Below are 25,693 nucleotides of genomic sequence, written 5' to 3' on the forward strand. Positions count from 1 at the left end.
TGAGTGTAGGACTGTCCTGCTCCAGAGGGCCACTAGGTGGCGCTGCTGCCCTTCTGGAGTGCTGTGCTCTGGCAGTTTGCTGGTCCCTCCTTGCATCTGCTAGCTGAGGTTGAGGGGCTCGGAATGGCAGCGTGGAACTTGGGAGGAGGTGCCTCTGCTGTTCCCTGGTCTTGCTCAGGTCTTGAGGAGAAAACTTTCATCTTCTCCTTAAAAAAGAATACAAAAAGCAAAACAAGAAAGATATACCACCCCCAGCATGTGTTGGGAGCCCCTCCAGGACCTTGCCTCCTCTGTGTCCCCTCAGGGGCCTGAGGCCAAGGGCCTGTGCTTGGGGACAGTGTCCCGGTAGACAGTGCATGTCCTCTGGGCAGGACCCCATGTGTGCTTAGGAGTATCTCTGCCCTCCTGTGGCGCTCACCTGCCTGTGCCTTGCTATGTTACGGGCACCCAGCTCTCACCTCACCTGTGTCCTCCCTTGACCATACAGAACAAGCACTGAGGACCCCAAACACATGGCAGCTCCTTCAAGGAGGCCGTAGCGGGCCCTGAGCCTGGCTGTTTCCAGTCCTGCAAGAGGGGCCTGCTTCCCACGATGCTGCCTTTTGGCCTCTGCTGTGGCCAGGCTCCTAGTGCTCTGCACCTGCAGGCCCATCCTGGGGCTGCTTACGGTCCAGTGTTCTATCAGGCCAGGGGCTGCAGGACAGCAGGACCCTTCCGGGAGCTCAGTGACCCAGAATTGTTCTGAGTTGAGGGTGTCCTCGTCCTGTGGGCCGTCCTCTGTTTAACTGCATGGCCCTGGCCCTCGACTGGGTTCTGAAGGCCACGTGGCCTTCACAGTGGTGCCCCACTGCCTACCTACCCCTTTTATCCATTCCTGATCCTGGGTGCCAGCTGGGGGTGCCTGGTAGATGGGACTGCACAGCTGTGCCTGTTACTATGTGCATGTCATGTCCCTAATTAGAACCTCCTTTTCCATCACATTGGTTTGATTGTGCTGTTGTGAGTACCTTGGCAGCTCTGCTAAGCGTTGAGGTGCTCAGGTTTGCAGGAGCTTGGAAGCCTTTGTGGGCTACTGCTCCTTTGCTAGTGAGGCCTGCGTACCACAGTGATGTGACAGCCAGGTGTCTGCACTTGTTTCTGGATTGTGGAGTAGCTCTCGTACCTCCCCATGGTGGCCCTACCATTTGGGGTCACCACCCTGCCTTCTCCTGGGGCTCGTTGGCCAGGAGCTGTGCTGGTGATGCAAACAGAGCTGGGAGAGGTGTCCACCCCAGTGTGTGGTGTGGGGGATGCGCCCCATGTCGGCAGCTCCCGCCATCACCTGTCACCTGGCTTCTGGGTCCCAGCCTTGGCCAGTGATCATGGCAAGGGCCTGAGTGCCATTAGGAAGCCCAGGTTGGGGGCTTGGCTGGGTCTCTGATGGCCATGTGGGACTTCATGCCTCTGAACACTGACCCATGGGGTGGTGGCTCCATCTCGGTCCCTGCAGGACTTGGGCAGCCCCTCCCAGCCACTGCCTGGTGGTGCAGGCTCCCAAGAGGGCAGAGGCAGGCAGGGTGCAGCTTCGAATCTGGTGCTGTTTGGGATAGAGAGGGTGCTCAGTCTGACAGTTCAGCCTTCCTGCACCTCACCTGTCACTGGGGTGTGATGCCAGCAGGAGGTGGATGTGCACCCTCCTCTCACCACCCCAGGGCCAGCCCTGGTGGGGCAGGGAGGGCAGAGGGAAGAGCCCCCTGGGCTGATGGAGACCGGGCGAGTTGGGCCTCCATACCGCAGTGGATTGTGATCTAAGTCCCTTTCTTCAGCCATGGAGGTGAGCATGGGGATGGAAAGGCAGGAGAGTGAGTGATGAGACGGTAAAGCTGAGAGAGCAGGGTGAGCCCGCATAGGCAGGAGCACACACGGGCGGTATTGGGAGGGTGATGGGCACCACTGAGGGGCCCGGTCCAGCGGGGTCATTCTGGGTGTGGTGTCAGCTTGTGTAGTTGGCACAGGAGTCGCTCTGAGGTGCTAAGGCACCACAGGAAGAAGGGACACCCTTCTGGGTCACCTGTCCAGGTCCTCTTACCCTGCCAGGGGCAGTGATCGTGGCTTTTGAGCTGTCTGCTATATCTAGTCCTCACACTCTGGCCCTTCAGAAGTGCATGTGCCCAGTGGGTGTCCACCTGTCCTCAACAGTCCCTGAGGACCTGGGTGCCTTCACCCGGCAGGTTTGTGTGTGGCAGAGCCTAGAGAGGGTCTCGGGCCCTGTACATCAACCCAGGGGCCCTGGCAGCAGCCCTCTGAGTCCTGTGGTGGTGAGAGCCAGGCACTGCCTGCAACCAGCTTCTCCCTTGCTCTGTGGAGCTTGACACAGTGGGGCTGGCGCTGGGCTTGGGCTTGGCGCCATGGCCAGGAGGGCCTGGGCATGCAGGAGCTTATGGGGGGACAGCTGTGTTATGCCTGGCCCAGGTCCTTTCCCGGCCCTCCTCATTGAGCCTTTGGCCTTGCTCTTGTCACCACCACTCTGTTGTCCCCAATGCCACCAGCGCAGGCCTTCTGATTGTCAAGATTGGATGGTAAATCTCAGGCTGAAAGCTGCTTTGAGTGTTCACAGAACCAGCTCTGAGGCCAGAGGGACACCTGTGCTCAAATCAGGACATCAAGTGCCGCCACGCAGCAGGGGGGCTGTGTCATTGCCAGCAGCAGTGGTCTGATGATGCTGGGCAATTTCGAAGGATTTGGAGCACACGGCATGCGCTTCTGAGTCACAGCCGCCCCATTAGGCTGATGTGCGCCTCCCCTGCATGGCTGGAGTGGCCCAGCCCTGGTCCAGCGGCTGTCACACAGCAGGACACGTCCCACACAGGAGGACAGTGTGGGTCAGAGTGCCTGGGAAGCCCAGTATCCTCGGAGCCCCTGCGGTTTCTCGTCCTGTTCAGGGCTGCTCTATGCGTCTCCAGAGCTGGCAAGGACAGTCACAGCTGGTGTTTGTTCAGAGACGGCAGAACAGTTTTAACATCATGTTTGTGCCAAAACCCAGAAATTCCTCCATATGCTCTCCTGAAGCCAGCCGCGCTGGCAGGGGTGATGGATCCCAGGTCTGTTGCTGTGTGGTGGGCCCAAGCAGGCAGAACAGTGGCAAGGTGGATTTGGGAATGGGGCTTGCTGTGGGCAGGGGCCAGGCCATGGTCAGGCCAGGAGAGAGCCCAAAGGCCATGGAGCCTACCAATCTCTGTTGCTTGGGATTTTGTTTTCTGTCTGCTGTGTTTGGCTAGTGTGCTCAGTTCTATCTTTCTAAGTACTTTGTTTATTAGTCCCGCTATGGATTTGCTGCCAGCCTGGGAGGACAGTACAGAGCGTCCTCAACGCCATGTCCCTGCGTTGGTGACATCTTTCCTGGAGGATGCCGTGTCACGGCAGTGGGCGAGAGTCGCTGTTGTCAGCGACAGCCGTAAGATATGCAGCATCCTCAGTTTGCCCCAACTCCCCTTTCTGCCCAGACCCCACTTGTGTCACTTCTGTCTGTGCAGCCTGGCCTGGGCCAGGACCATTTCCTATAGTCCCTGTTGGCTGTGATCTTGACGTCCTGGAGTGTACTGGCTGGCTGTGGAGGAGGACAGGTCCTCCGGGCCATTTCCTGTCCCATGGTGACCTTGCCACGCAGCTGAGGTATTGGCCATGCGTCTCTACCTAACGTGACTCCCCTGCCTTTTCCATACCAGCTCTTTAAAATGAAACATGCTCTTAGTTTTTGAAGAAAATATTTATCTCATTTTTTTCTTTATTTGCAGTTCTGGGGATGGAATGCAAGACCTTCACACTGAGTAACATCTGTTGTCCTTTTCTTTTTTTTTTTTTTTTGGTTTGTTTCAAGACAGGGACTTGCTCAGTCACTATGTGACCCATGCTGCGTTTAAACTTATGGTCCTTCTGCCTCAGCCTCCTGAGTGCTGGGATTATAGACGAGTGTTATCAGTCCATCCAGCTTCACAGGGCTTAATGCATAGAGTGGCCTCATGCTGTTCTTCCAACTGGGACAGATAGGCATACTGGGCATGACTGTGTGGGATTACGTGGCTTTTCCTCCCCTCCGGTGAGGCATTGCTTGTTTCCTGGACTTCGGGACAAATGGCTGTGGTGGAGCTGCTCCTGAGTCATAGTCAGGTCCGTTGGGTGCTTTGGTGGGAGTTGTGGGGTCGGACTGGACTCCTGCCAGGGTGCACAGAGGAAGGGTGTCTGCTGTCAGCAGGATCCAGGCCTCCGAGTCACACCAAGGTCTGCACTTCTCGGCCACTTTCAGCCAGAGTCTGTCATGTCTGGGCTGGCAGGGCCTCACTGGGGACAGGCATGCCCAGGAGTGCCTGCCCAAGCCTTCACTCTCCCACCTGCCACTCCAGCTAAACCCAGGTCTATGGACTAGAAGAGTGGGCAGGATCCTTATTTAGCCTTGGGGACAAGGATGTCCACTAGGCAAAATGGCCTCACTTGAGGGTCTAGGCAAGGGAGGACCTTCCACACTCATTGTGTCGTGCCTCTCAGCTGAGATGGCAGCTGGCAGTTCCATGGGCCATGAAGGACATGGCACAGGCATGGGGATCTAGGCCAGCAGGACACCTGCCACCTCAAGGCATACTTCTGAGGTCACTCCATGTGCTGGTGTCTAGATGGTGAAGAGGGAGCTCCAGGGTCCATCACTTCTGGCAGTGTGGCTAAACCTTGCAGCAAGGGATGCTGGGAAATAGAGTTGGGCGTGAGTCTAGGTGGGGAGTGAAGGGGTGATGCCCCCATGGTCACGCTGGGTGGTCTCCAGGCTGGAGGACAAGGCCTGTGGGCCCAGTGAACCAGCACCTTCTAGACATGCCATTTGGAAGAGGTGTGGTGTGACCCCTTCCACCCCCCATCCCAAGCATTGCCAGGCCCAGGAGTTCCCCTCCCCCTATTCAGACAGGGAAACTGAGGTCCTGCTGAAGAAGGGGCTTTAGGCTGCAATTCATTCAGGAACGGGGAATCCCTAACAGGTTCTGGATCAGGGTGAGGAGGATGTAAGCTCAGTATCCTGCCACTTCTTGTGCCCTGGCCTGGCCACTTTGCATGTAGGGCTGCGGTGACATCCTGTCTGCTGTGGCTTAGGGGAGCAGGAAGCCGACATTAGTGGAGTTTTTTGTGAAAAGTGGGTGCTTTAGTTTCGGAATGGAATGGGCCACTACTCACGGTGTGGGTCTATGCAAGATCTCTTGAGAGAAAAAGAACCAAATGAGTCCTGCATGCAGGCAGGTGCCTACCGGCTGAGGAGTCAAGAGTCCTTGCCCCCTTGTGGAGGGACATTGAGTCCTTCTTGAAACACCACTGCTGGGTGGCCTTCCATCTGCAGGCGCAGGTGTCTGCCTAACCGTGGGGGGAATGGGCACTGTAGGACCCTCCTCCACAGAAGACTGGCACCCGGCTGTGGGTCATTTAGCCACCTGCCTGTCACTGTGCACACGGGAGGCCTGGGCTCACAGGCAGGGTCTGGTTTCCATGGCAAATGTCTCTTGTATGAGCGCAGCCTCAGAAGGGAGATTGCTGCAATCTGTGAACAAGGAGCCTCTGTTATCTGTGCTTACACATTGGGCGCAGAATGTGCTGTCTCTCCAGCAGCAGGGGACAAGCCTCACGCCTTCCAATGCGGCTGCGACAGCGACGCTAATGGCCCTGCTCTGCAGCCTCCCTGCCGGGCTCTGGGCTGCTGCTTTGCGACCTGATTGTGCCGGAGAGTTTAACTGCTGCGTGCTTAGCCCTCCTGGTACCAGAGGAGGGCCATGTGTTTTGGGGTGTGGCCTGTGGCCACAAGGCTGCAGCACACATGGAATCAAGCTGGGTTGCGTGACCCGCGTGCCTCCAGTTCTGGCTTCATAGTCAAGGGTAAGCCAGAACCACTGCAGGGCCTTGGCAGCCCCATTTGCCCCAGCAAGGTTGAGCAGGCATTGTGTGTTGGCAGGCATGTGACAAAGACATCTCGAGCACTGCCGAGCCCGGGAAGTCCATGGCTGGCTGGCTACCCATCCTGGCTCTGCGTTGCTGTACCACGGAGGATAGAGGGCCCCGTTACACCCAGCTGGTTCCCTGAGCAGGGCTGGGTGCTGCCTGTCCAGGGGCCTCTCCACCATCTCTCTGTCACTCTTGCTGGTCACCCTCAGCCCTAGGAGTTGATCTCTGCTGGAGCCCTTCATCCCACCTGAGGCTCCCTGATCCTGGGCTCCTGGGGTGCATGTCTGGCATCTGGCTTTGAGTGTCTCATTTTTTCCCATTTCTTTTCTTTCTTTCTTTCTTTCTTTCTTTCTTTCTTTCTTTCTTTCTTTCTTTCTTTCTTTCTTTCTTTCTTTCTTTCTTGTGGCTGGCTCAGTGTGCCCTGGGGGTGGGGCTGGCACAGCATGTGGTGCCAGGGATTGAACCATGGTCCCTGCGCTTGCCTAAGCTTGCTTAAGCAGGTGCTTTAGACTGCTGAGCTGTCTTGCCAACCTGCTTCCCATTTCTGACAAAGGGGACCTCTCTTGCCCTCTCTCCAGCACCAGGTCTCTCCCAGCACTCAGTGCTCTCTGCAGACCTGTCCTTATTCCTTCCCAGCTCAGATGCAAATGAGGCTGTGGGCCATGGGCCTGGTGTGGCCAGGGGCAGTTGTCTTGTTGCTTTAAGAGCTGAAAGCCAGAGTGCTTCCAGGGTGCTGCTGTAGACCGTGGCCTGGCCCGTGACCGCTCTGGGTGCAGCTGGCAGCTGGGGAGGGTGCTTTCTGGCCTCCCTGGGTGCCACCACTCTGCCCAGCGCATCCAGCATTCATGGGTGCAGAAGGCACCATCTAACACAGACCTGTGTGCTTCACAGCTTGGATCTTCTCATAGTAAATCGGTGGGTCTGAAGGGGAACAGGCCTGGGGCGGGGCCCCTTGGGTCAGCTGCAGTCACACCAGCCCCACTCGCTGTGTGCAGCCCAGTCCCCCTATCTTAGTGTGCTCAGCCAGCATTCTAGCCCCAGGTGGTGGTGTCAGCATCTGGGCCAGAGAAGTACTGCTCAGCTGCCCAGGGATCTGCTTCCCATTGCCCCTGCAGCTGACTCCATCCGGTGTTCCCATGGGTGACCTACTCAGCTGCAGCTCCCATTTCCTGTGAGCCCACATGCCCAGGGCTATGTTGATCTTTGTGTGTTTCAATAAAAATGTCATTATTTGAGATCATTGGTGCTGCTAGCGTGAGATACCGAATTCCATCTTGTGTCATCAAGTGAAATGATCCATTAGAGATAAAGCTGTGTACTCAATGAGGCACTTTCCTGGGAACCAGCTACCCTGGGCCCAGCAGATGCAATCTCCAGAGCTTATGCTTATATATGGGGGACCTGTGGGGGGGCACTCTTACAGGCTAGGTTTCTCAGTGGTGAGGATGGGTTTCCTACTAGAAGGGCTGGTGTCCCAGATGCCAGAAGGCTCTGGTGGCTCTGGGTGGGGGCCGTGCAGCTGGCACTCTGCTCTGGGGGGCCAGCCTCCAGAAGGCCAGGGGAGCCCACTGTGCCTAGGGGCCCTGAGCACATACTTCGTCCCATCCCTCTACCCTCGTGTGGTGATGCTGGGAGCCTCCCCCATGTCCTGCCCCAGGTGAGGCACCATGGTCACTGTCACAAGGGAGCACCGTGCATCTGTCGTGGGGACATCAAGCTAGCCAAATTAGCAGTGGTCTCCCCGTACCTGGAGGCCCAGCTGGTCCTCAGGTTTCCTAAGCAATGCTCCTTTCTCTTCCCTTGGCCCCATCTTTAGCACAGATGTCCTTGCCCCACACTCCACAACACCCCCAGCCTTGCTGTTCAGCATGAGGGTAGGATTGGCCTGCCTCGTCCTAGTTCGCTGAGGAGTTTTGTACTGAATGACTTAGAAGCTAATAGATATTTTTATAGGTCTCTGCAGCCTTGGGAGTGAACGTGCGAATCTGTCTCAAGCCAGTGTGTCATTTTCTGTTTGTTCTTGTCTGTTGGATAGTAGTGTTTCCCACTTCTCCATTCCTTCATCCACCCAGTGGGATGCCAGAGCCTGGAGCACTGGTCCGAACCTGTGATCTCAACCCTCTGGGAGGCTGAGGCAGGAGGGACAGCCTGGACAATTTAATGACTCAGTGAGAACTTGTCTCAAAAGAAAAAGATAAATGAAAGGTTAGGGGTATAGCTTACAGGGAAGACCCTGGGTTCCATCTCCAGTGTCATGTATACCACAGGAGGTGCCAGCTCCCTGGGCCCAGTGACGTCCTGTCTGCTCACCATCTAGTGTATAGTTGGGTCTGAGCTGGAGCGAAAGGTGTGCTCTCAGTACAACCACACAGCCTGGGCTCTTTCCCAGGGTTGGCTCTTACCTGGACTCCTGTGACAGAGCCTGTGTGATCCTCAGAAGCCCAGAGGACACTAGGCCCGGGGCAGGTGTTTTCTGACCAGCTGTCTTGGGGTGTAACTTCCTCACCCCGTGGAAAGTACCTTGCATGGGAATCACCATGCGAGGGTGGGCATAGCAGGGTGTCAGGTAGACTCTGTTCCTCTCATCCACGCCTGTAGGTGGGAGCAGAGCAGGGAGCCGCCTGGCCCACCTTGGAGACAGAGCCTCTGCAGCGTGCTTGCAGCAGGTGTGGGCAAGAGCAGCTGTTGCCCAGCTTGGCCCCTACAGACGCTGGGCAGCGAGCTGAAGCTGCCCTTGTCCTAGGCTTTGTATCTGAGGGCTGAGGCAACCTGCCTGTCACTCAGGCTCCCAGAGGCATCGCTAGTGTCAGATTCTCTTGGTCTCCTGGGCTGTGAGTGGGTGGCCTACTTTTTGCCACAGTTGCAGATGGATGTGGGGGTCTCAGCACCCCCCAGGGTGTGTACGTGGCTCTACCTGTTTCCTTTCCCCAGGGTCATATGTGAGCAGTGCAGCACTGCCCGCCTGGCCCTGTGCAGACGCTGTGAAATTAACTCCCGAGCCCTCCCGCAGGTGCCAGGCCGACTGACATTTCCAGCGGGCTCTGCTCGGGCTGCTCTTGGCTCCTTGTCCTTGCAGAGGGGACGAGGCAGTGGCATGACCACCACAACCAACTAATTGCTGCAGCCTGGTGCTTCAGCCACCGTCGGTCATCTGCCTGTGTGGGTGCTAGAAGAAGTCGCATGAGCCTGTATGGTGGGTGGGGTGTGGGCAGGATGGTCTTTGTCCTGTGGTTCCTGTCCCTGGGACTAAGATGATCCCCACAGGGGCTGAGGTGGGCACACGTGGGTGGGCACCGGGGTATCAGAGCCCTCATCCAACCCTCAGAGAGCTTCACATCCTTGGGGCAGGAGTTGGAGGCAGGAAGGGCCCTGTCCCCATTGGGGGCTGCCATGGGGTGACTTCCCTCACGTAGCCCTTTTGCTGAGATCGCACCCTGGTTCTGTGGGCTCAGCCCCTCTGGCCTGACTGGTCCTCCATTGGGGAGGAGCAGGCAGGGAGAGGAACAGGCAGGGGTGCCTTAAAGACAGCACCGCCCTGCCCTAAAGGGATGGTGGGTACACGGGACCTGGCGGCATCCAGCCCGGGAGGTGACCCAGCAGCTGCATGGGCAGAGCTTAGGGGAGCCCGCAGGGTGACAGTGCTGGAAGCCCTGTTGCTCGTCGTCCCTTGGTGACTGATGGCGCCTGAGCAGGTCCCTGCTCCCAAGACGGTCTGTGTGCCTCTTCCTGACACACTCATTTAATTTTTAACTCACAAGACATTTGCTTATTTATTTTCATTGTTCTTGATAATAATTCTAAGCCATTAGAGGAGAAAATTATATTCAAAAATGCTGTTTCACACTTTATTTGTTTGATGATTTAGAGCGATAGAAAATAGCACATTTGCTGGCTTTTATAGTCTGATAATTATTCACATCCATCAAGCCATTCCAGGGGAATAAACAAAACACCAAGAAAATTACACTATTAATAGCATCCTCCGCGGTGGACGGAAGACTTCCCAGACCAGCGTGGCAGCATGGCGCACGGCCCCACCCCAGGGTGGGCCACTCCCTGAGGGCCTCCTCCGAAGACCCATAGCCGTGCTGCGAAGGTGGACTCATGGCGCAGCAGCTCAGGGTCAGACTTCTCTTTCTTTGTTGAGACAGGGTCTTGCCAGGGTGCCCAGGCTGGCCTCCATCTCACAGTCCTCAGCTGTCCTGTGAGGGCAGTGGGGGCTCATGGAAAGAGCAGGTCCCGCCTGCTTCAGTGCTGCCCACTGCCCTTACAGGCCTGTCCCCTCCTGGACACAAGCTGGGCTGTGGCTTGGCCAGATCATGCTCAGTACCTGCTTTTGTCCCTTAGGGAAGTTTGTGGGTTCTGAGTGCTGCCCTTTTGGGGTGGCAGTAAGTACAGGGGGTGATATTCCCTGCTCAAAATGCTTCTAAGCAGGAGAGAAGAGCCAGGAAAGGTGGAGAGCCTGGGACTGCCCACCTTCCCCAGCTGTCCTGTTCCTCCCAGACTCAGGGTATTACTTCTTCCTGAGGGTTTTTTGGTAAATTTTATTTTTGTTTGTGCTACTGGGATTAAACCTGGGGACTGCACCCTGAGCTATGTCCCAGCCTGGTTGATTGATTGATTGATTGATTGATTGACAAGGTCTCACTAAGTCTCTACATTGCCCAGGGTAGGGTTGAACTTTCTTCCTGCCTCCGCCTCTCAGCATCCTGGGCTCACAGGTGTGTGCCTCTATGCCCGGCCCATCTGGAACCTTCTGTCCAGAGCTCATCCTCACTCTACTTCTTGCGTGTTGCCCTGCGGGCTCTTGAGTTGTTAACCTGCTGAGCTGAGTTTTGTTTCTCAGCTGTTGTGTGATTCACACATCTCACATCCCTGGCTCAGGATGATAGGCCTTGGCCCGTCTGTCTCCTGGGCCTCCCTGTGCACATACACCTATACCTCATCAGAGTTCTATTTTCTCCTAAGCCCCTCATGCTTTTTGAAAAGGACAGCTGGGAAGTGAGGCTGGCTTAGTCCCCTCAGTGGTGCCAGGAAGCTCTGCTCAGTCCTCAACTCCCAGCATCCTGTCTGGGGTCACCTGCAGTGGTTGCCAGGGAGACAGTACCAGGGCTGGTGGGGATGCAGATCGGAGTATTCATGAGTTTCTAGTTCAGAGTCTTCCAGAGCTTTGTGCAGAGCATTCAAAAACAGAAGGTAGGGGCCAGGGAGATGGCTCAGTAGAATAAATGCTTCCCTGGCAAGTGCAAGGGTCTGAGTTCAATCCCTGGTTCTGCCCCTCCCCCAAACAACAACAAAAAGAAAACCCAGGAGGTAGGGAGGAACAGGTGGGGGGTCAGGGAATGTCAGAGAGATGCCCAAGTCATGGCTGCACTTTTATGTAGAGCTATCTAGAACCATAATTCCCGGGGTGGAGGGACCTCAGCAGCTCCTCCCAAGGGCTCCCTACAGCCTACCAGGCGCCAGGCCTCTGTACCCTCTGCACATCTCCCCATTACCCTGTGGGCCCACCCCCAGAACACGCCCCAGAAGAGGCCGGAGGGATGTGCCTTGGCCTTGCATGGACCTGAGCTCTAGGCGAGGGTGGTGAAACTCTTAGAGCTTTCAGTGATACAAACAGTCTGCTCCAGCATGTGAGCCACAGGTCACCACCACTGCTCTAGAGGTGGAACTGGGCTGGTCCTAGAGGCACAGAGGAGCTGGAGGACAAGGACAGGGAGGTGTTCACTGCCTGGGCTGGTAGGATTGAGCCCTGGGGAAGTCTGGTCTGAGGACCTGGTGCAGCCTGCTGTAGGGAAACCCTGAGGACCCCACTGCTGCCCAGTGGATGGGCTGTATGGCATTACAGGAAGTGGAACAGATCGATTCTGGTGATGCAGTTTGACCTTGTGATGGGGACCAAGCTCCTGGGAAGCGAGACAGACTGGCTCCCCATGTCGGTGACCAATAAAACTGACCTGTTTTACAGCCCCAAGAAGTTGCTTGCTGATCGTCACACAGATGCTCCTGCTGCCTTGAGCTGCTGTGAGCAGAGCTCGCCAGCCCAAGCCCCCTCTCCCTGCTGTTCCCGTCTCCACAGCAGGACCCCAGTGTCAGGGAGGCCGGTGGATGCCCGGCCCGGGTGGCCAGTGCTGAGGCAAGCCGGCCAAGCTCTGGGGGCCTGGTCCTGCTCTCACAGCACTGGTGCTGTGATGTGACTTGTCACAGCCCCGCTCCTCCAGCTGTGTGCCCTGTCCTCATGGTCCTGCACCTGTGCTGCCCCCCTGAGTTCCCAGGAACACCAGGTAGAAGTTGTGCTGAGGCCTGTGGCTCCCCCCGGGGATGATGCCTGTGCTGGCATCCTCTTCCAGGTGGCCCCCAGGCCTGAGCTGAAGGGCACAGCCGTGCTCTGCACACTGGAGCTTTGCTGAGGTTCTCACTTGGCCTGAGTCATCCTGGGCCAGGTGCTCTGGCTTCAGGTCCTGGGGACCATGAGGCTGCTGCTAGGCTGTGCCAGGGGGTTCAGTGGCAGTGCTGCTTGCTCCTGGGCAGTACCAGCAGCAGAGTCCAGACGTCCCTAGGGTCACCCAACTTCCCAGCCAAGAGCCCTTCTAATCTCTCCAGGGGCCTGCATCCTGCAGGCTGTACTTCCTGATAACAGAGGAGCCTTGTTGCAACGTATTAAACTTTTAACATCCACCAGATTCAATTAATCTTATCTTTACAACTCCCAATTACAGGCGGTAATTAAGTGAAAGCTGCATTGTAGATGGGGGATATTGCATTAATCATCCCAGCCCTGCAGCTGTGAATTAGCTCCTCATGTCCTCTGTCGTCTTTCTCTAGTGGGTGGGCCCAGGGCCCACTGAGGTGCTGGGATTAGGATTAACTTCTATCAGCTGTGTGTAAGTGATAAAGGGCCCTTTAAGGAAAGACAACCTCGGCTTTGTCCAGGCAGTGGAAATCGTGGCACAGCAAGGAGGCTGAAGGTGCCTGGGTGGCCATGGGCAGGGGCCTGGGAGTGTGCCCAGAAATTAATTACAGTATTTTATTTAGATAAGAGGCGACATGACATTTGCTTTATCTTCCATCCCTCCCTCTTCAGTAGAAAAATCTAAACCTCTTGCTGGGAGTGGGCCTTGGAGCTGGAGGCGATCTTTCTGATACATTTCTCGTCCTGGCTGTGTGTGTCCTGGACGTGGGCAAGGGTGGTTGTGTGTTGCACCCTCCTCAGCTGTGACGCCACTGGAGTGGCAGATGGGCAGTGTGGACACTAGGCTGTCCTGGGCAGTGCTGGGTGCTGGGCAGTGCTTATGGCTTCCGCCTATTCCATGCCAGGGGCTCCCGCAAACTGTGATGGCCATATGTGCCCCCAAACATGGCCCAGGGCCTGGTGGTGAGGTTTCTATCCTGCCCTGGGCAGGCCGGGCGGGTGCATCTGCTGGTGAAGGCCTCCTAGCACCTCCCCACAGCCCCCTGGCCCGAGGCTCTGGGCAGTCTTCCCTGGGGAGAGGCCCAGCAGCTGCGCCGCCAGCTTCCCTGCGCAGTGTTGGCGGCGTGTCACTCCTACGGCATCTGTTTGCAAACTCCCAACTTACATCTCCCTTACTGATGACAGAGCCCCAGTAATCTTTGAAATATAAAATGTGTAAAAATAACTCTCAAAGTGGGTGACAAGTGAAACTTCTCATTCCTGAAGCTGCTTTTCCTGGTTGGCTCCTGGTCCAGGCCATGGGTAAGACAGGCTGGAGAACCAGCTTCAAAGCCTTCTGGTCTGCTTGCTGGGGACCACACCCTCCCTACTCCCGGGGAGCCTCCCCACTCCGGGCTCCACAAGCCCAGGCTCTGCTGCTTGGTCAGATGCTGGGGCTCTGTCTAACAGCCTTTTTCCACTGTGGAGTCTGTTCCTGTCTGGGCGGGTGTGCTCTGTCTGACACCTCCCTTCTCTCGCAGGTACGCCATCCCACCGGAGCACGGCAAGCGCTTGGAGCGGCTAGCCATCGGTAGGTGTCTGCGAATGCGGCCCACATGGGGTGGGCAACAGGCCTGGGCCAAGGCCAGAGAGCAGTCATTTCCCCCTCCCCCCAGGAGAGGCTGCTGTCAGAGTTCTGTTTTGTTTTTGTTGTGTTTTATGGTAGGGATGGAATCCAGGCCCTTCATAATGAGCTGTAACTCCAGCCCTTTTTAATTTGGAGATAGGTCTCACTAAGCCACTAAGTTGTTCGGGCTGGGCTCGAACTTGTTATCCTCCTGCTTCAGCCTCTAGAGCATTGGGACCACAAATGTGTACCATTGTACCCAGCTTTGGGCTCTGGTTTGGGGAGCCATGATGTCCTGTGAGAGGGGATCCACAGGGTCCCCACTGTGTGCCCAACCTCTTTGTGAGTTCCCAGAATGCTGGTGCCGTAGCAGCCCCTACTTTCTGGGTCCTTCCTAGGTCAGGGGCCTGTGCGCCGTCCCGAGGCCTCAGCGCTTGCCCGGTTTCCCTGGCATAGCTGCCGTGTTGGTCTTGGCTCGCTCTTCCGGGTCTGGTGGGGCCATAGGCCACTCGTGCACTTGCATAGCAGTGCCATGGCTGCATGCCACCTGCCCTGCTCAGTGCCCCAGGCTGCCCACGTCCTCCCTGGGAACTTTCAGGCATAGGCACGTGTCAGATGGCGGGGTCCCAGACACAAGCAAGATACCACAAGGCTGCTGAGCACCCAGTATGTTCCCTGGGTCAGATCCTGTCACTGTTCCTGCTCTCCCCGCCTTGTGGAAGCCCTGCTTCCCTGGCATCAGGTGGCACCTGCATGCCTGGACAGACACAAAAAGTCTTACCTAGGCTGTCAGCTGTGTCGATCACCTGAGGCCAGGTCACCTAGTAGCAGCAGGATGTGCTGCCTGTAGTCACAGTCTCTCAGTTGCTCACACACATGGTGTCTGCTCTGGGTGCTGTGTGGGTCTGGCTGCCGGGGCAAGCGAGCCCTTACGCCGCCTGGGAGAGGGCCCTTCTCTTGGTCGGGGCCTCTCTCTCCTCTGCAAGCCCCGCCTCTTTTTCATAGTGTGACACTGGGTTGAGTTCCTTGTCTCTGTCTTCACAAACAGTGGGCAAGAAGCAGGTAATCTTAGTGCAACCTGGGACAACTCAGGACCCAGGAAAGGGAGGACAGTGAGGACCCGCATGCACCAGGAGCCTCTCTGGTCACCGTGCACCTTCTGATGGTAGTTGGTGGGGATCCAGGACTCTGAGGCTTATGTGGAAGTCACCCTTGGCGTTGGCATGGAGTCTCCAATTACCCAGCTGTTGTCCTTTGGCCCAGAGCATAGCTGCCACATGCTGTCTCTCCCTACTGGTTTTGTACTGGTGGGACAGGGACAGCCCCTCCTGATGAGGGAGTCCTGTAGTGGCTCCTCAGTGACTGGACTGCCCTCCGAGTGTTGAAGGAGGGCACCAGCCCGCAGCGTACTCCAGCTTTGGATGTGGCCTGGCTGGCCCTGCTTCTGAGCGGTTCTGGTGGACACTCAGCTCTGCTTTCATGGGAAGGGCCTGTCCTTGGTCCCAATAATGCTTGCTTCCTGTAGAAATTGTGGTTTTGGATGGTCTCTAGGGAGGCAGGCATTTATGTATCTGAGCTCTCAAAAGACAAAAGAAGAGAGTTTTCTACATTGTATTTTTTTGTTGTTGTTGTTTTGTTTTTGTCTTCTTGAGACCAGGATCTCATTATATGGTTCAGGCTGGACTTCAACTGACCATGTAGCCCATGCTGGCCTGAAACTCACAGTGATCCTCCTGCCTCAGCCTCTGGAGTGCTGGGATCACAGGCCTGTGCCACCACACCTAGTATATTGTACTTAAAAAAAATTACAAACTTTAATTTTAAAATATAAAGAAATATTTTTCTAAAAAAAATATTTTTCTGATGAATTTTCTGTTGTCATTACAATAAAGAACTATGCATTTAATGACTCTAAACAACATGAACATAAAAAAAAATAAACAACATGAACTAATAGTTCTGTAGGTTAGATATTTGCGACTCTAGTGGTGGCTCAGGGGAGCACCCAGGTCTCTGTCCAGACTCCTAGAGCACCGACCGCCCTGGGCTTGTGGCTGCTCCACCAGCTTCAGAGCCAGCAGCATCACATTTCGGCCTCTCTTCAGGCTCCCATCCTCCCTCAGTGGCTTCCGAGCACTGGGCCCAGGTGGTCAGAGTGGTCTCCAGGGGCCATCAGTTAGCCTAGCTGTGGAGTCCCTGCTGTGGCTGCTGTTAGGTGGCTGAGGTGATGGAGCCGCTCACAGTTGTGACTCAGAAGTCCGAGGACTCTGGGGAGGACTGTGCCTGCCTCTCCGCACCTCCCGAGTGGCCGCAGCTTCAGTCTGTCCAGCTTCACATCCTCCCGGCACTGCTGAGGTCCCAGGGCCCTAGTGGCAGGTTTCCTCACTAGCCGCGTGCAGAGACCTCCGAAGGCAGGTGGAGTAAGCCAGCACGCCAGGATTGTGTTCCATGCAGTGAATCTCCACATTTCTTGAAATCCAAGGACTTCCCTCCAGGTGCAGCAACTGTCCAGAATTTGAGGTGCGGTTACCCTTAACCCAGAGATAGAATAGCAGCAGCAGAAAGAGGCATCAGATGACAGAAGAATTAGCTGAGCCCCTTGGCAGCCCCAGATCAGGTCCCTGCCACACTTTGGGGGGCTGTGTCACGGGCTTTGTGGAGGAGACTGGGAGCAGGTTTGCAATTAATATGGAAAATGAATAGTGCACTAGGAATGGGCTCACTGGGAGAGTTGTGGGGCCCATGGAGAGAGCATTAATGTGCTGCCGCATTATTGGTGCTAAATACTTAAAATGTGCGCCTTTATTAGAGCTTTAATGAGAGCCACTTAAACTGTGCATTAAAAAGAGGAATTGCAGCATGGCCGCCGGCCGGGAGGCAGGCAGTCATAACTCTAATTGAAATGCTCTTAGTGCTAGGAAAGTCGCTGGATTCAGTGGTCCTGGACTTTCTGGAACCTCACTGCTGTGTCCGCTCTTGCACCTCCTACTAGCCCGGGTCGGGGGAGGGGGGAGCCCGCACTCTGTGCCCACCATGTGTGTCAGCAACCTGCCCAGAGGCCCTGCTGCCCTGGGCCCTTGTCCCCTGCAGGTGCCAGGACAGCCCCTGGGCAGAGCCATGGCACAACAGGTGAGCGAGTCCCTACCTACTCCTGGCCTGGCTGTGTGGTCCATCCTGGGCACAGTGCCTGTGATTCGGGGCCATCCCTTCAGCAGCAGTGACCACGCACCCCTGAGGGGTAGGTCTGCTGTGGGATGGATGCTTGCGTCCCAAGTGGTGTCTGCCACAAGGGGTGGGAAAGCAGCTGTGAGCCCCAAGCAGAATTCACAGCTGTCCTTTTCTGTGGCTGATGGGCGATTGGAGGTTTGGGGCTGAGGCTGGGTTGTTTTGTGGTCTGGGGTGGTGGGCGTCTATGGGCAAGGGTGCTGTGTGAGATACAGAGCCAGGTGTGACTGGAGTTGGAGGCTCAGGCCCAACTGCCAGCTCTCCCTGTGGACTCATTGTGCCTGCAAGGAAGGACCCCGTGTTCGGTGTGCCTGTCGTGTCCCATAGTCCCTGGTTCCACATGGCCTTTCTGTTCCTTTCCATGTGAACAGCTGCAGCTGTTGTGTACTGCCCACCCCCTTGAAGCAGCGGCCAGACCCCATGCAGCCAGTGGGCAGGGCCCACGTGTTGGCCCCCTCAGAGCTGTGACCTGGGCTCTGTGTCTGACTGCAGGTCTCACGGGGCACCTGCCTAGCCCCATACAGCCCCTGACTGACGCTACTTCTGTCTGTCCAGGCTTCTTCCCCGGGAGCTCGCAGGGGTGCGATGCCTTTCTGCGCCACAAGATGACGCTCATATCACCCATCATCCTGAAGAAGTATGGGATCCCCTTCAGCAGGGTGCGTACAGGCTGGCACCGACTCTGGGAGGGGTTTGGGGCCCCAGGAGAGCAGCTTGTTGGCCCTGGAGTAGGTTCTGGAAAAATGCCCAGCAGGGAGGCAAAGGTATGGCTGAGGTGGCTCCATCTCTTGTGTGGGTGGGAGGAAACAGGGAACCTTCGAATCAGGCAGGTCTCAGCTTGCCTTCCCCTGCCCTTTCCTCTCCTCAGGCGGCCCCTCTGCTGAGGGGCCAACAAGTCCACTCCCCAGGGCCTACAGTGGGTACCAAGGACGGGTACAAATGTGAAAGGTGAGGTGGCTCCTGCAGGTGTGCTGGGAGCCCCTAAAGACCCTGCCCTGTCTCCATGAGCTGTCTCCCTGCCCCTGCCCCTTTCGAGCCTATGACAAGTGCTGTCTAGCAGGATCTGCTATGTGACAAGCCCCTGGGCCTGTACCTGCGCTAGTGTACCTTGGGGTTGGCAGACTCAGGTGCTATTGGGTCCTGGAGGCGGCTCTGCTCAGGCACAGGCCTGTGTGCTGGGGTGGGATAGGTGCGTGCCCTGGAAAAGAAGCCCCTGGAGCACCCAGCTAGGTTTCCTGGGCCGGACAGTTTGTCAGCCCCAGAAGCCAGCTCTGTGACGCAGCCCTCACCCTGCTCTCCACCTCCACGTCAGCAGGTCGGAAATTGCTTCTGACATTTTAATTGCCCGCCTTCAGCTCAGCCTGCTTTGGGTGTGCTGCTTGTCGGGTGCAGCTAGGGAGGGCAGGGCCCCAGCCCCGCTAGGCGGGCAGGCGGGCAGGTGGGCAGGGGAGCGGAGCACTGCATGTATAGGTGTCCTGTTCCTCCGCACTGGAGGCCCTCGTCCTTGGACATGAGCCCACCAATTCCATAGCCCCTGCCGTCTCCCTGGTCCTCTTCTAGATGGCGCTGTAGTTCACACAGCTCGCTCAGCGCAACTGACCAGGGCATTGGCCTTCAGCTGTATTCCTCATCCTGGCCCTGCTCAGGGCCCGAGCATCTGTGGCCTGTGAAGCCCTATGCCACTCACCCTTGGGTGGCACCACAGACCCCAGAAGCTACAGGCATGGACCCAAGTCCAGCGTGGACCTCCCTCATCTGAATTCCCAGCACTCTTCAAAAGAGTGACTGCCTACACTCCACTCCGCTTATAAATCTTCGTAATGGTATTTACTTCTCAAAGAAAAAGCAGATCAATAGCAGAGCCTTCAATAATTAACAGTGTGTACTTCTGCAATCTGCGTGGACTCCCTCGTTTACTCTGTGTGCACTCATGGAAGGCCCTGCGTCTGGGCTCCATGGCCCGTGGCGGCTGGCACAGGTGACTTAGCTGGGCCCCATCCATCATCCCCAGCGCCTCCAATTTATTGTCAGCTTGTGTTGACAGCAGTAACATGGAAGACAGACACTGTGGGCTCCAGATGCTGCCCCTGGGATGTAGGTGTTCCGACAGAGCATGGTCTTTGCCAGGCCTTGGAGCCGTGGGAGTGCAGCAGGCAGGACAAGCCCCCCATGTCCCCTGAGCCAGTGCCTGCCACTGACCCATCACGTCTAGTTTTCAAACAAGGGAGTCTCAGCTGCACCCCAGAAGGCTCTAGTCTGGTAACTTCCAAAACAGTGTGCTGTGATCCGCAGGCCTGGCCTCTGCTACTCAGGCAGCCTATGGAAGGTAAGGGGCGCCTGTGGGGGTGTGAGGAGGCCCAGCAGGGACATTGTAGGGCCACTCCGTGGCTGAGAAAATCAGCAACTGTACAGAAAGCCACAAGGTCCCAAACTTGACTTTACCTCACCCACTGCCTGGAGCACTGAGTGAAGCAGAGCCAGGGTCTGCGCCGTGGATGGCGGTTGCTTGGGCCTCAGGGCCTCTGGTCCCCCTTGCACTCCATCCTGTCTCATGCAACTGTCACTTGGACAGGGATTTAAAAATATAATTTAATGCACACTGACTTCCCTTGATTGGTGCAATTAATTACTTGAACAGAAAAATATAATGTTCTTAAGGACCGGCTTTTCTCCAGGCTGTGTCAGTTGTGATTGGTTTTTGTGGTGGTGGTTGCTTCTAGAAGCCTCTCGCTGGGCTCCACCACCCTCCAGGGCTCTGCCTTCACTTGTTCCCTGAGTCCAGGGACTTCCTCGTGTCTCCCCAGTGGAATAAGTACAGATTAGCCAGCCTTGTTAGTGCCTGCAAGTCAACAACGAAAGCACATGCAGCCAGAGCTGTGAGTGGCATAGCACTCTGGGAGGCTGAGCCAGGAGGGTTGCATGTTCAATACCAGCGCAGCAACTTAGCAACTCAGTGAGACTGTCTCAAAAACTAAAAAGGGCTGAGGATGGAGTTGAGTGTCAATTGAAGCCATGGCTTCAATTCCCAGGACTGCAAGAAAAAAAAAAAGGAAAATAAAAGACAAGCAACCTGATCGATCAGGGTGGAAAGTGTGAACAGACACAACAAAGGGGATGTGTGACTGTACTCATAGGACCTGGCGTTGACCATCCATGTGGTGGCACCCCAGAGCTGTGGGCATGGCGGGAACCACAACTAGGCCCCAGCCCAACAGGCTCTAGGCACTGGCTCAGCCCCCCTCACAGCCTATGCTCAGAGGAGGCCGTGTACCCTCGAGGACTTGGGGACACACACAGCAGTCTGTGTGGGAGGTCCCTGTGTGTGCAGGAGGAGATGGTGATACAGAGCCAGTGTCCACACAGTAGGTTTCAGCTGTGTATTAGGTGGGAGCCAACTGCTGCTCATGACAGTGGGGCACACCAAGCAGGGGACACCTACAGGTATGTGCCCAGTACCTGACTCCACGTGTGCGCTGCAGGACAGCAGCCAGGTCACCAGGTGACTGCTTGTGGGGGGTGGGGCTGTGACAGGCTCCTCCCCAGTGTGGGCATGGCCAGAGCCCCTGCAACCCACCATGATGTAGGTGCCTAGATGTGGGTGGAGTTGCTGCAGCCTGCTCGCTCAGAGTCCCTTCAGTGGAGACTCAGTCTCCATGCCTGTGACTTGGCCCCATGTTGTCTCTGGGAGGCACTTTGCCAGGTCCCAGGACAGCAAGTGGAAACAGTTCCTGCTGTCATCTGTCATGGACCTGTCACAAAGTGTGTCAGTGATGGCCAAGCACCCAAGTGTCCCTTCCCTGGAAGGGGCAAGGAGCTCTGATAAGGCTGTGAGCCACAGCAGCAGTGGGCACCACCCCTGACTCTGTTCTGGTGGCCCTTGTGGCAGTTTGGGTCCTGTGTCACCGTGGCCCACTTTGTGACCTCTGTGGCTTGGGGTGTGTGACTGCAGGCAGTCTGGCCCACTATCTGAGCTGGCTGTGGACACCGGAGTTCCCCTCGGCAGAGTTCTGATCATGGCTGCAAGCCCCCTGAATGCTGACTGTGGCCTTCGAAGCCTCTTCTAGTGCCCTCTGGAGTTCTTGAGGATTAAGGCTAGTGACAGTGACTTGAGGCAGGTTGTCTTCCAGGCCTGTGGCCTACACATAGCCTCTTATACCTGGCGGACACTGTTCTGGAGCCTCCACCTACAAGGAGCCTGTTACAGAGGCTGCAGGGGTGACATCCCCTCCAAACAGGGGACCTGTGCTCACTTGAGGCATTCAGCATGACAAATGGCCATGTCCCAGAGCTCAACAGTCTGCATCTGTTGTCCCCTGGGAGGATGCTGTCCCCTTGGATGTAGCCCATGGCCATACTCCTTGCCCAGGGTCAGCGAGGCCCCAGACCTCAGAAACTCCCTTGCCTGTGGGATGTGCCTTCACCCAGGCCTTGACTCCTCCCTTTGGACCCTTCCTGACCTCCACACCCCTCACCTTCTGCTTTCCCTCCTCAGATCACGCAGGAGGCTGGGGAGTTCATGATCACCTTCCCCTACGGTTACCACGCTGGATTCAATCATGGGTTCAACTGTGCAGAATCTACCAATTTTGCCACCCTGCGGTGGATTGATTACGGCAAGGTGGCCACGCAGGTAGGTGCCAAGGGTTTGGTGGGGGGCCTTGTGCGTGGGAGTGGCCTTTCCCTTGCTGTGGTGGCTGGTCTGCTTCTGAGGTCCTGGGGCATGAGCGAGAAGGTTCCTGACCTTGAGGCTGGGAGCAGTGAGAGGTGAGGTGCCCAACGACCTGGGCTGATCCTGGGTTTGTCTGCAGCAGCCTCAGAGCCAGGAGACACTATGTCTGAGGGCTTCTTGCTGACTTTGGGGTTGCCAGAAGTTATGAAAAGATAAGGAGATGAGTCTGTGTCCCCAGGAATTTGCTGTGCCTGGTCTGAGGACTTGTACTGGTGACATGTGACAGTGAACTGTGTATGTACACAGCACCCTGAGATGCTTCCTGTAGCTACTGTCCCTCCAGGACCCGTGTCCCAGTGCCCTGGAGAAGACTGAGCTTCTCCCCCAGCCCGGGACTCAGGCTGCAGGCCCTGGTCCTACACTGCTCCTCACTCAGTGCTGTCTTGGCCATCCTGTCCCTTCTGCCATGTGACAGCCAGGGATGGCTACAGTCCTGCCCCAGGTGACGACAGGTGGTCCCTTCCAGTTTCTCCAAGTGTTACTCCAACAAGCATTCTGCTTGGAAGCCAGGACTCAGGGTGGCCTGGTGTCCTGAGGGGCAGCGCTGGTCTGGGTGCTAACCTGCCTTCTATGTTTCAGTTGCTTGTTTCTCTGTCTTAGTTGCTGCAGTGCTGGTTCCAATTCCTTGTGTTTTTGCAGCACTGGGAATGGAACCTGGTGCCTCGTCTGTACTAGAGAGCATGCGTTGCTGTGCTGCACCCCCATCTGAGCGAGCTCAGGAGCGATGAGGGGCTGCGTGGCGGGAGGGTTGGAGCTGTGTTCCAGGCTGCAGCTCTGAGCTTGGCGGTGGGAATCTTCTCTGGGAAAGTCATGGGCTTGGCTTGGTGAGAACAGAGCCAGGGGTTCAGCACTTGCTGGAGTTTGAGGTAAAACAGTAATTCAGCATCTCAGGCCACAGTGCAGTGGCCAGGTTACGTGGCTGTGCGCGCATCACCACAGACCTCACCCAGCATGTCCCGCAGGTGCTGTCACTGCCCAGGCTGCATGGGTGTTGGGGCCTGCCCAGACATGAAAGGCAATTTTGGGTGCAGCCATGTGTCCACAAACAAGTGACACTTGGGAAGTGTGGCCTCGCTTGGGCCTCCATGCTGACATTGTTAGGTGGCAGAGCGTGAAATTGCTGATGACTGGCACTGTGCTTTCAGGGAGCTCTGGGTGGAACTTCTCGCAGGCCCCAGCCCTGCCTCCACAGTGCTGTGAGGTGCTAGGCCCGGCAGAGGCTCCAGCTCCGGGCTGCACGACGGGGACAGGGCAGTGGGTCCCAGTGCTCCCTGGAGAAAGCTGGGCAGGTGGGAGGCGGGAATAGGTTGGGTTGTTGCCTGAGGCTTCTCCGGCCTGTGTGAAGAGGAATCCCTTGACCCCCTACTGCTCTTCCTTGTGGCCTGGGCACCCATCTACCTGCCTCAAGGCCAACTGCTTGTCACACACGTCAGGGAACCAAGAGGTCATCTACGCTTGTGCTTGAAGGCTGAGTGGCTAGGGTTGAGTCCCCATGGCCTGGCCTGGCCTGCCCTGAGCCCTGCAGCTGCAGGTAGAGAGCTACATACTGCCCCCCAGCCTGCATCCGTCTCAGGTGTTCAGTCAGGAGGTGTAGATCAGGCCCTCAGGCTGGGCCCAGCCAGCAGTTTTTATCCTGTCAGCAGAACAGGCATGATTTTTACATCTTCAAAGCTTTTGGGGAAACTGAAACATGTGGCCTGTGGCAATTACAGAAGTCAGGTTATATTCACAAGGCCATGTCTGTGGGGCACAGCCACACCAACCATTGTGTGGCCAAGGCTGCTCCACCCTGCAGCACCAAAGTTGGCAGCTCAGAGCCCAGAATAGCTGCTTTCTGGAGGGTATCAGGCCGCCTACTCCTTGTAGCACTGAGCCAGCCAAACCACAGAGGCGCCAGGCCCCGAGTGTCCGGCACACTGCAGCCCAGCCAGCAGTATTCCCCTTACACCCGTGCTGAGGCCAGGGCAAGGAAGGTGGCACTGACTACAGATGCCCTCCCTGCCCATGTGCTCTACAGCCCAGACCTTGGTGCCCACCCCTGTGCTCCTGCTGTGATGGGACCTGCTCCCTGTGGCTGGTGACCTCTGAATGACCCAGAGCTGTCCCACTGTGGAGTGTCATTTTGTAGAGTTGCCCAAATGTGAAGGGACAGGAGACTGCCCCACCCCCTCAGACATTGGCTGTTTGCCTTGGGCCCTGCTGAGTGCTGAGCAGTGTTCCTGGACCCCACTGACTCCATGCCAGGAGCTCACCAGCGTGGCAGCCAGATGTCCCCAGACACAGCCTAGCTTCTTAGGGTGGAGTCTTCTGCACAGTGGCCCCTGGGCCAGTGGCACTTTCACTTTGCTCTCTTTCAGCTCTTGTTTTTGGCCTCTCCTGGCAAATCCTGAGCACAGATTTCCTGTAGGGCATGGTACAACACCTCTGACCGCCCCCACCCAATGCACAAGCAGCTCCTCTGTGGGCATCTGTGCCATTCATAGGCCACACCCATGGGCCCCGGATGCTGCGGCCTCCGTGCTGTGCAAGCCCCACCTTACAGGTGTCCCCAGCTGCAAGGTAGACAGTTGAGCTGAGAAGACCCGGTGGGCACAGGACCAGTCAGAGTCTGCTGCTGGACCTGTCCCCCGTCATGGAGCTCTGGTGCTAAGAAATGATACCTGTTCCAGGACCCAGGAATCAGTTTTGTTTTTTATTTTGCTTGTTTTTCTGGTGCTCATGTTTGAACCCAGAGCCTTCACACTGAGCTACATCCCTGGCCTTTTTTTAAAATTTTGAGCCAGGATTTCACTAATGCCCAGGCAGAGTTCAAGCTTATGATTTTCCTGCCTCAACTTCCCAGAGTGCTAGGATGACAGTCCTTTAGCACCATACCTGGCTAACTCCTGGGTTGATTTTTTTTTTTTTTTTTTTTTGCGGTACCGGGAATTGAACTCAGGCCCTTGTGCTTGCCAGGTAAGAGCTTATTCTACTTAACCATCTCCCCGGCCTGGGTTGATTTTTGCAATGAGAATTAAACCAACTCAGCAGGACTCACAGGAGCATGGCAGGACAGGGTCCACGGACCACTTTGAGCCTGGCGTCCCTGAGGCCTCTCCCAACCTTGAGGCAGCCTGCATCCCTGGGGAGATGGCGTCAAGGCCAGCGGGCTGAGTGTCCCTGCATCTGCTGTGACTGGATGTGCCCCTAGCATTCGAGCCCCCCATTGCCATGTGGGTGTCTTCCTACACTTGTGGCTCAGCAGCACCATCAGGGCTGCTGTCCTGCAGCATTCTTGCTTAATGCTGTCCCATAATGGTGCTGTGGCCTCTCCCTTGGCCAGTGCCTCCATGAAGTGCTGGCTAGCCTGATGACTTTGAGAGGACAGATGGCAATGACTGCCAAGCTCATGCAGGTGCTCAGGAGGGTGCTAGCACGCCCTCCGCCTTCCTGTTTCCCTGCTTTCACCCCTTGGAGGTGCAGGCATCAGGACCACAGCAGCAGCATGACGCAGACGGGGCGAGCTGGCTGCAGGCTCCCTGCACTCTGATTTCTCAAGCCCTGTTCCCCGAGCACGCAGGCTCATGGGGAGATCAAAGGGATGCCTGCTTCCTTCGCAAGGAGTACGGCAGGCCGGCTCCAGCCTCCCCAGGTCTGAACTTGAATTAGTTTTACAAGCTGCACGCCACCTTGGATTAGCTCCTCGAGCCCGCTGTGGTGGCACAGCACTGTCTGCTGCACCTGCAGACTTGGGACCTCTTCTTGGAGACTTGCCCTGTCCCTAAGCCACGCA

The 25,693-nt window shown here is 56.5% G+C and overlaps 1 protein-coding gene across 2 annotated transcripts in view; it reads left to right on the plus strand.

The window, feature by feature from the left end:
• Positions 1 to 25,693, plus strand: part of Kdm4b (lysine demethylase 4B) — an 81,475-nt gene that overhangs the window by 20,869 nt on the left and 34,913 nt on the right. For both annotated transcript variants that reach the window (XM_004632764.2, XM_023716810.1), the window contains exons 6-8: positions 13,882 to 13,931; positions 17,748 to 17,851; positions 21,685 to 21,822. In XM_004632764.2, coding sequence (XP_004632821.1) covers positions 13,882 to 13,931; positions 17,748 to 17,851; positions 21,685 to 21,822 — 292 coding nt within the window. The remainder of the gene's footprint in view (positions 1 to 13,881; positions 13,932 to 17,747; positions 17,852 to 21,684; positions 21,823 to 25,693) is intronic.

This window comes from Octodon degus, unplaced genomic scaffold (assembly GCF_000260255.1).
Source record: "Octodon degus isolate 3935 unplaced genomic scaffold, OctDeg1.0 scaffold00050, whole genome shotgun sequence".
Taxonomy (NCBI): Eukaryota; Metazoa; Chordata; class Mammalia; order Rodentia; family Octodontidae; genus Octodon; species Octodon degus.